Genomic DNA, 10387 nt, shown 5'->3' with positions numbered 1-10387 from the left:
CTAATAAACACTGTTTTTTTTTGTTATATTGTTATATTAAACAATACTACTTATCTTCAAGCCTGTGGCTCACCTTATAAAGTATTCCTCACTGGTTAAACTGGGACAATTTTTCACCCGACTTTATTCCGATATTATTTTTGCTGGCTGATTTCGCCTTGCGAGTCTGCCTGGCGTTTGCACATTGCCACGCCCAGTGGCGAGGAAGGCACGCGCCTTCCATTTGGGACAACTGCAGAACACCCAGTGTTGGGCTCTCCCGGCAATGTGTTTGCGCTTTAATTGAATATAAATGTAAATTAATGATGCAAAAATAATTTTTGCTTCGAGGCTTACCTCGCTTTTACCCGTTTTTCCGTACGGCTTGTTTATATTAAAGTACGCGTACATGTGCGACGTCGTCGAACTCCTAGTTTTTGTTGTTGCACTTTGTAAACATTTTCATTTGGCAACGTTTTCAGCTCTTACAGGAAGTTATGCAATGATTTTGCATTTAACTAAATTTGCATAAATAAATGCAAAGGAATTTATTGGGGTATAATCTACCTATCTACTAAAATATTTGTTTGAATACTCGTACAGTCCACATTTTCAATTAAAAGGTGCTTGCCCAAAATTAACCTCATTTGTAAAATCCATTTATGTTGAATTTAACCCAAGATGTTCAACTGAGACAATGAAACACATTTTATTTCTATATATATATATATATATATATATATTTAATATATACTTTATTTTATTGTTGGTTTTGCTTTTACTTTTTCGGTTTTCATCATTTCTTGTTATAGTAAAAGTTGCTTAGCTTGCGGTTTTAGTATATTACAAAATTATTTTAGTGAATAACTTAAAAACATTCATAGAGAGTAGTGGTTGTAGTAGTCGGAACTTAGCTCACAATCAAACAATGTAGTTCACAATAGATAAATGATGTTCGTCCGCCGTCCTTTTGTTCTCCTCACTCTACTTCCGGTTCTCAACAATCATTATCATTTAGTTCGGTATCAAAAATGTCTGCTTTCTAACTGTGTCGGAGTAGGGCTGTTCGTGAGTCTTGATTTGGCTGTGAGAGTAGAGGCAACCGCTTGCTTCTAACCTTAGACAGTTTGAGGTAATGTTGAGCTCAGCTTGAGGTTAGTCGAACTTAAAGTATGCGGGCCAGTTGGCGGCGACTGCAGAGCGCTTAAGGAAAGCCCGTTAGGGAATTTAGTGATTTAGTGGTTCTTCGCTGTCCTCTCACTAAAGTATCAAGTGCAGTTGCCTCCGTTCTCGCAGAACTCGATTCTGAAGTCTATCGCTTATGATCAAGTGTGGTTATCCTTTTATCGAACTTTATTTTAAGTTTCCTTCTGGGGATTGATCTATATGTTTTTTCTGGCGACAGGTTTGGGTTACTGCGTGGTTGGGCTTATCTTTATTTATCCGTACGTTACGATATATTAATGTTGGTATGCATATGTTTATGTATCTATGTGGGCCTGTTTGTATGTAATCCGTTTCATGCAGGACTTATACACAAATACTGATGTTTCTAAGATTCCGGCTGTGTATATTCTCTTTAATAGATGTATGGTATGTATGCTTCTTAGATCATTTCATGTTTAGCTCTTGTGTCCTCATTATCAATATGCAACTTTTCTACTATGGCTAACGACAATGCAACTACAATTTTTGGGGGTTTTCTAACGACACATTTAAATATTTTCGCAAACTGCTCTACTTTAAAATAGTTTTTGTTTTACGCTTTAATCATATCAAATCAATGTCTGCCTTCTTCAACCCTCTATCTTTCCCCTGTTCCTGTTCCCATTTGCCTTCCCTTTTTCAATTCAGACCATTTCCGTTTCGGTTTTTGCCAATAGGCTGCCCAAAAAGTATGCTACTCGTTTCTTCCGTCGATCGTCAACTATGTCTTACTGTTATCGTTTGCCTAGAGTTAGAGTATTTGCTTAGCCTACCTCTCGATCTTCCTATTGATAGCTATGCGTTTGCTCATTATTGCTTTTACTTTTACGTTATTACTCATATATATCTATAGTTTTCCTGGGATCTCACGCTGCACATACCATCTTGGCTTAGGGCTTCTATTGCTATGAAAAAATCAAGGTACACACTAAAAATAGTTAGGTTTTTGTTTATCGCTTTAGGTAGGTTGTGTTTGGTTTTGGTTTCCCGTCTCTCCTTATTTTTTCATTCATTCACTTCTTCGCCTTTCCTCTTCCGCAAAATAAAAACTATCAATATAGGGCCTAAGAACATATACACAATCTTGATACTTTATGGTTTTCTCGGTGTGCGGGTGTGTTTCTGTGTTTGTTATTTTGCCACCTTGACAGCCTCCAATCTGCATCCTAGTGAATCGGGCGGTTCTTTTCTTTGTTCTCGGGATGCCTTTGAGCAGATGAACAAAAGGTGTCTTTGAGGCGTCAGCAGAATGGGGAAACAAGTTAAACGAGCTAATTGGGTCAGTTTTAAAAACTTATTAGTTTCCTGGATGGAGAGCCCCGCTTTCGCTTCCGCTTTTTCTATGCCAACAAAGGACCATAGTTAGAGTGGGTCAAAGCGGAGCAAAACAAGTTTAATGCTTATAGACGGCAAGAAGACTGAGCCAAGTGGACGCGCCGGACAAAGCATTGAGCCATCAGAGCCTGAGCATGGCCAAAGCCGGCAGAAGACATGGATTCTAAAACTCTGCTCCGCGTTCCGATTATTCTGCTCAGGACTCCTGTGCTCCTATCGTCCCAGGACCATTACGACAAAGAAGCCCGATTCATTGGATTAATCTGCGTAGATTTTCGGTCAGGTTGATGCAGCTCCTTATCAGCTTATGTTCCCGAAACACCCTTTCCCGACCCCTGGGCTTCGTCTCCGGTTATCTTTTGCTTTGCCAATGTGCTTCTCCGGTGTATATGTGTTCCGGGGTATTTAGCTTTATTTGGATTATTTCATTTTAGCTTTCGTCTAGTTCCCATTTATTACGTTTTGTATAAGTAGTTTTTGAAACTATTTTCCAACTTTTTTATCATTTCTATCGCAAGTACATTTTCCAAAACCGTTTTTGTTGTTTGCATTTCATTAAATTATATGAATACATTTCCCTCTGTTTTGTGTGTGTCTGAGTGTGTTGTGTGTCTGTTTGCCAGTTGGCCAAACTAATTTCCAATTGGCGAGCCAAAGAAGGAATGTTTTCCTTTTAGTTTCCCTCTGCTGCCTTTGTAATTGTGCGCCTTGTTTTTGCCTAGTTCCCTCTTCTGTTTTTTCCGGGCAAGAAGTTTAATTAATGTGCAAAACAAAGGTAAAAAGAGGCAACGGAAAAAGTGGCCAGGTTGCTATGACAAAGGACACAGCGGGCGAATCGAATGCCAAAACTATGCGAACGATGTCGGTTGCTCATCGCTCCTAATTAGACCTAGTTGGGGCTGCCGGCACGGCTGAAGGCGCCGGCGTTTAACTGGAGGTGATGGTATTTGGGGTGGGAAAGAGGGTCCATTAAAAAGTTACCAACAAGTGGAAAAACCTCAAAAACAGGATGGCCCATATAAAAAGGCCGCGTTTCTGGCTGCAGCAAAGTTTTACTTTTTCAGCTAACTGGAATGTCAGTGTGTGCTTGTGTGTCTGTGTGAGGCAAACTTTTAATAGTTAAGCGCAAAAAAGTGTTTTCTCTTTGTCGCTTCTTGTTTAAATGTTATTTTGATTGTTTCAACTTTGCATTTGCTTTCTGTTTACGCCAACTTGTCACTAATCTTAGTTACATCTGTTATCCTAAAATATATATGATTTGTATATATGGCGTGCGACTTCTCGCGATCGCTCCAAGGAGGCTTATCATCATCTTTTGGTATAAAAATGTTGTTCTTGTTATCGCTTCTTGCTTTGCTTTATTTGCTTTTTATTTCGTTTCTCTCTTTTTTGTATAAAATACTCACATTCACGTTTACAACTACGAACCACGTAACTACTTATAGATGTATGGTATTGTATATATAGACTTTATAGTTATAGTTATCGTATGTGTATATATAAATGTACTTTATATTTATGTCGTATGTATATGGTATATTTTAACTACTTCGAGCAGATCTTGGCGGCGCCGTAGGACACTTCTAAGTGTCTTCTAACTGTCTATCCGTATGTAATGTAAGGTAGAACCTAGAGGGACATTTAATACTACGCCTAGAACTGCTAGAGCCGAAAGAGCTGATCGAGAGCCGTACCTAATCACACACCCTGTATAATGCTTCGCTCCACCTTTCCATTCATCCAAATATATTCCCGTTCTCCGTCCGCTAGAGTACTATATATTTACAACTTAGGTCTAGAAAGTTATAGCCTATCGTGCTAAACGAAGAGTTATAGTAGAACGACAGCGAGTAAGAAAGAGAGGAGGCAACACTTTGAGTGTTCAGAATATTTATGCTTCTTTTCCTTCATTTCGTTTTGTAGTTGAAAGAGCAGGTAGATTTGCATTAGGTAACTGAATGAAACTTAGCATAAAGCGCGAGTGTAGTGTCATTTGAATATGTTTACGAAAAGGAATAAGATACATGCAAATTGCAATCAAATTAAATTGATAGTTTTGAGTTGACAGCTAACAGCTATCATAGAACCGAAAAAACCGGTGCCGAAATGAATCGGTTCATTTGCATCCTTGTTCCAACTTGCCTAAATTACTAAACATTACTAAAACATTAGGTGAGTTAGCCCCCGCTTTCCGTTAATTATTTTCCCTTCTTAGTCTTTTGCAAAACAGAGTAAATTCATCCAAGTCTTTTCTAAAGTTACGTTTAACTAAATCCTTTCTGTCTCTCTCGATTTGCTTCTCTTAAATGGACGTATAAAGTTAATGCATGCTTCTGTATTTTTTTGTGTGTTTGTTTGCGTGATGTATTTATGATTACGCTCGAACTTAGTTCCACCTAGTACCTCGGACTAAACTTAACCGGGGGAGGGATGAAGGGCCTGATGTACGCTCCTCTTCTTGCCACTTGATGCCTTTCCCTTCTACGATTGTTTCTTGCAATGCCCAACAAAACCCACAAGACGCTCAAGCTTTACATAAGTCAGACCCTAAATGTATACATAGATATCTAAATATAGGTGTATGGTTTATATCCGTTATGGTTGAAGGAATGACTGCTATATATGCATGTAGCCACGGTGTATATCTATAATATCTTTATCTTTTACAATTTCGCATTTTGTATATTTTATAACGACAACAACAACTAATTATTGCTTTTCGGTTTTTCTCGACATTATTTTGCTTATTTTTTCATTTTCATTTTCTTGTTTTAGTTTATGTTTTTGACATTTGTTTTTTTTCAGCTTAGACTACTTAAAAAAATCATCAATAATTTACTAAAACTCTAAAACAAAATCAACAAAACTGTGGAGGGAGGAGCTTAAATGAATGGGCGTTAGGGACTAGCAGGTGTACGGGGCTTCGGGCCTGGAAAAGCTGTTATACGCTAGCTTATTATGAATATTTCATGGTTTCCTCTTTCCGCATTTTCATTCTGCTTCTATTTGTATCTGTATCTGAATCTGTATCTGTATCTGTATCTGTATATGTATCTGTATCTGTATCTGTAGTAGGATTAAGAAATGCCATTTGTAGTTAGAGAGAGAGCTATAGTTGAGTTGCGTTTGCTATTTCAGTACCCTATTTTCGCTTTTCACTGATTTTCATCTGTACTTTAGCTGTATGGTTAGTTAAGTGTATTGAGACGGTGGTGCTTGTGGTGCTGCTGCTTCGTCTGCCGCCGAATCCCTTTCAATCCCCTCACGTCCTAAGCATCAGCAGGAGCCACCAGGACGAGGCGCCCAGCCAGAGCAGGCAGCTGATGAAGTGGCGACCGCTCCCGCGGCTCAGGCCGTGGACGTCGGTCGCCGAGCTGCGACTGCTCCGCGCCGCTCCCTCGATGATGTTGTTGTTGTCTAGCTCGTGGAGCACCGGTAGCTCGCTGAGGTCGGATGCGGGCGGCGGGGCGGTGCGCTCGGTGGGCGGGGCCAAGGGCCGCTTTGGTTTGCACCGCCGGTGCTTTTTGTACGTCTTGGTCACATTTATGCTGTAGCCCTCGAGGAACTCGGAGCCCTGTGGGGCGATAAAGAGAAGGAAATGGCAAACATTAGCGGCTGCGGCTCTTGATCTGTATACGAGTATAATAAATTACGACATTAATTACATTTCTCTTCTTTTCCAACGCTTTTTAGACTGTTGTCCTTTCGAGACGAAGAAGCGAGCGACGAAATTGAAAAGCTTATTTATGCCGTTGACAGTGCAAAATAAAAAGTGAAAGGACCCACTCAAAGGACAGCTGACATAGGGATACTCTTTTGGACAAACATGAATTATTTAGGGCAAAATTAAGATTTTGCCATCACTGAATTTATACTACATGATATACACGCTTTAGAAATACTATTTGAATTCCTGGTATTTATATTTCAAAATAGTTTCTTTTATGGCTTCACATAAAACAAAACCAATTTTTTTTTTTTTTGCAATTGTAATAAAACCGTTAAATTAAAATATACCTATTCAATAATACTCGTTAATCATTACAAAAACAAAATGTTTTAACAAAGTTTCGTGGCTCGATTTCATTAGAAAGCTTATTAGAAAGCTCACGTATACTGTTCCTTCGAAAACAATTCGAAACGGAGAAGCAGATCAAAGGATATAGGGTAAGCAGCACACAAGTTTATGTAGAACCCCGGGACAATTGCATAACACTAAAGCTTTGGAGCAGGTTCCACGCCACTCTTTCCGATTCCCACGCCCACGCGGTGTTTACTCCTGGAGTCCCCAGTGAATTCACTGCGAAATTTTGTGTTTTAATTACGCTGAATAAATTTGTGTTTATAAATAGGTTGTTGCGGGGAGATCCTGGGACTTGCGCTGCGGTCAAATATTTTATGCCCAGTCGAAAATCTAAATCTAGCGAATGTCTGCACTTGTGTAAGGGGCGGACATCGGTGGTCGGTGGGCGTGGCTGACTTCATAACGAGTGTTTACTAATAATATTATGCAAATCGTGGGACGGCTACGACGACCACGACGGCAGAGCTCGTTGTTGGTAGTTGAATTTTTGAAAAGGCATTTTGTGAATCGTTTTGGGGACGTTCAAACGAGAACCAAAAAAAAGCAGAATGGGATTGGGATTCCATGGGAGCAGCCAAATGCTTGACAGACACTTCCACATCCACATCCACATCCGAATCCAAATCCAAATCTATCTGCAGGTGTGGAGGTGTGGGTTTGAGAAGCGTTCGTCTTTTTGCCACCACCAACAAACATTTTAATTTTAATTGAAAAGGAATGTGTGTTGGTTTGTTTGTTTGTTTCCATGGCCATTCAGGTTGAACAGCATAAAATGTGCAATTTTGTGTTATGCATAAATTTGAGGCTTTAATAGCTCGCTCTGATCTCAATTTCTGGCTGCCCCAAAGCTAGGCTATAGCTTTTCCGGTGCCTGTGTGCAGAGGTTGACATGCTAATTAGGTTGGCCTGCTTTGGCTTTGGACTTTTTTGTGGGCTCCGCTTACCGGCTTTGAAAGCCAAAGCCGCCCAAAAAAGTGCGCTACCATATTTAATATTATGCTAATTAAGTCGATCTAATAAGGGGACTTTGTATTAAGGAGTAGGTGCAAAAGACTTGATTACGCTGTGTGCAGGGCAAACAACTCCGGTCATAACTTGATATCAATCATTCAGTTTTTAGGGCATTTCCCAGTTGGTTACGCTTTCGTTATTTATCCAGCTGAATCCTCTTGCTCACTGCCTTATCAGCTTGAGATCTTTTTGGGAGCGGGAACTAGGCCTTCCGATTCACCGAACCCTGGGGATCTGGGCGCGTTGTGAAAACTAATCACAGACTTCTTCAGCTCCTTTGTCACCTTTTTGCCGCTGTATATTTTCCGCTACATTTAACTGCCGTTCACCTCTTGCCCAAGCACACACTATAGGTTTTTTTGCTTGCTTCTCTGCTAATTTGGGCGCTTAGGGGCTTTCACAAATTCGATGGGCCTGTCCGTCAAGTGGGAGGTCAGGGAGATGCCTCCGGCTGAGTTCTTCAATGAATTATTGACTAAAGGACAACGGCAAAAAATGGAGGAGCCCTAACTGAACCGAGGTGAAACGGCCAACAATATTTAACGCAATAGCACGGAAAATCGATGACAATTCAAGCGTTGATAATTTTGCTCCAGAGCCTTAGTTGGAGTAGTAGCCACAGGCGAGAACACAAAGTGGACGCCTGGCCGTCGGTGGAATAAAAATGGCAACAATTCCCAACTTAAGCAATTTCCAGCAATTTCCACAGTGAAAAGTATTAAAGGCCGAGCCAGCAAAGCGGAGAAAGAGAATGTTAGAGAATCATGCTCATATGGGAGTATTCAGTCAGTTGGTCTAAACCATTTTGGACGTGAATTAGGGCCAGCTGGTTGGAAGTCGTCTGTCGGCTTGGTCCTGTTCCGGCTCGCCTCACTGTGTGACCCATTAGAATGATCGTTGTCGAAGCCGTACGTGTGTTGGCCTGATATATGTGACTTGGTCTACGAAAAGGGAAGCCCACCATCCACATCCACATCCACTATGCACTATCCACTCCATGCTCCATACTCCGTACTCCATTCTCCGCACTCTAGACTGCCGTAAAGTGGCGCCTAACAAACTCGAACGAACGCTGCCCATGGCCGCAATGCAATTGATTGCACTTTATAACGTGCGGTTTCCGGTAGACATTACCCGCATTTTGCCTCAAACGGCGGACGAGGGGATGTGGGATGTGGGAGCGGGGTAGGGGGTAGGGGGTCGTGGGTTGGCCCTAATGTCTTTTCTGCTTTAACTCTCCTGCTGAACCGCGCCGCACACACCGCCCATCCCGCCCAATGAATAAATGAGCACTTGTCTGGGTCCTGCTGCTGTGGGTGTGGGTGGAGCCATCAAATGGCAGCAAGAAAAATTATCCCAGATATTGTCTAGCAATTTAGCTGATTAAGCTGATGGATGTAAAGCAGCAGGACGAGCGAAATGCTCTTGCGATTAGGGCGAATGGCGGAGTAAGAAGGACGAGATTGAGATGCCCAGATAGATAAAAAGGGTTAATGCGATTTCAACTGTGACAAAGCGGACGGGAAGAATCCCCATCCTGGCAGTCGTTGGAAAAGTAGAGCACTCCATCTTTAGACCATCGCCGATATCATCGGGCATAAATCGAAAAGTCTGGCTTTAACTTACCGGCACCACATGATTCTTGGCCCCCCAGCAAATGGGCTTGAAGCTGCCCTTGCGTGTGGCCTCCTGGAATTCGCCAAATTGATTCTCCCAGTCGTAGGATATCAGACGTGCCTCCAGTGTCATTCCGGCCAATTCGGGCGGCGATGATATAAGCACGGGGTTCGAGTCGCTGCAAGATAAGACATAAAGATACAGAGCGTTAGAGGACGAGGAAGCTAAATAACATTATTAACTTTATTATTATTGTCAACTTTGATTAGGACTTCAAATTTATTACACTCGCAAAGCAAAGTGAGTGCGGCACCACGAAAAGGCGCTTTGCCAGCAAATTTTCAACTTTTACCCCAGAATCAAGAGGGTGCGATGTGATGGGGCGCGGGTGGGGCAATCCTTATCCCCTCGGTAACACCCGGCAGATTTACGCTAGAATTTTCGTCAGAGAAGGCGCGCGCCAGCAAAAACTTGAGCTAATTAATCTTTTAGATTTTCATTTGTGACGCGTCAAATACGTTGTTACAATTTCGGTCTGCCAAAGCGAAATAAAAACCGCACACGAACAGAACAGTAAGAAAAACCTAACAAATGGGCCAAAAGTGTAAAACCTCAGCGCCAGCCAATCAGTGGCGTAGTTCGGGGTTGCAAAACGGAAAACCCCGACCGGAAGAGTCGAGGGAGATGACTAATGGATTGGCTCGTGGAAGTCATTTCTGCGGCTCTGTTTGTTTGCTGATTATTCAATTGTGCCAATCCCGCTGTTCGGGGCTTTCTCCTTTAACAAATATGTATAATTTGGCATTTTAATTTGATTTCTGTTTTTACTTAGAAATGTCCATTTATCACTTTTCAAGGACTTCATGGCCAAAGGCTTTTTCAGAGCACCACTTGCACCGATTTATTGTCATTAGTTGCTGTCAGATTGCTAGATTGGCAAATGCGAGACCCTTGGAAAGTTCAAAAACGGAATTAAACACATTGATAAATGGATCAGTCTAAAACCTTGGAAAACTTAAAGATATATATCCACATGAGCTCCTACTCGATAAGGAGATAACTTCTTAACTTTACAATGTTGAAAGAATTTATACTTGTACGATTCCTATATTTTTATATATTTTTCCTTGACCCTCTATCTCTAAAATTCGCTCT

At 41.3% G+C, this 10387-nt stretch overlaps 1 protein-coding gene across 2 annotated transcripts in view; it reads right to left on the bottom strand.

Moving 5' to 3' along the window:
• Positions 1–5406: 5406 nt before the first annotated feature.
• LOC122617347 (MOXD1 homolog 2) overlaps positions 5407–10387 on the bottom strand; it is a 106208-nt gene continuing 101227 nt past the window's right edge. For both annotated transcript variants that reach the window (XM_043793180.1, XM_043793181.1), the window contains 2 exons: positions 9242–9410; positions 5407–6094 (listed from right to left, as the gene is read on the bottom strand). In XM_043793180.1, the coding sequence (XP_043649115.1) occupies positions 5783–6094; positions 9242–9410 (481 nt within the window). In that variant the 3' untranslated portion in view covers positions 5407–5782. The remainder of the gene's footprint in view (positions 6095–9241; positions 9411–10387) is intronic.

Source organism: Drosophila teissieri, chromosome 3L, assembly GCF_016746235.2.
Source record: "Drosophila teissieri strain GT53w chromosome 3L, Prin_Dtei_1.1, whole genome shotgun sequence".
Lineage (NCBI taxonomy): Eukaryota > Metazoa > Arthropoda > Insecta > Diptera > Drosophilidae > Drosophila > Drosophila teissieri.
Note: the sequence above shows the minus strand (reverse complement) of the source record. Positions and strands in the feature narration are given on the sequence as shown.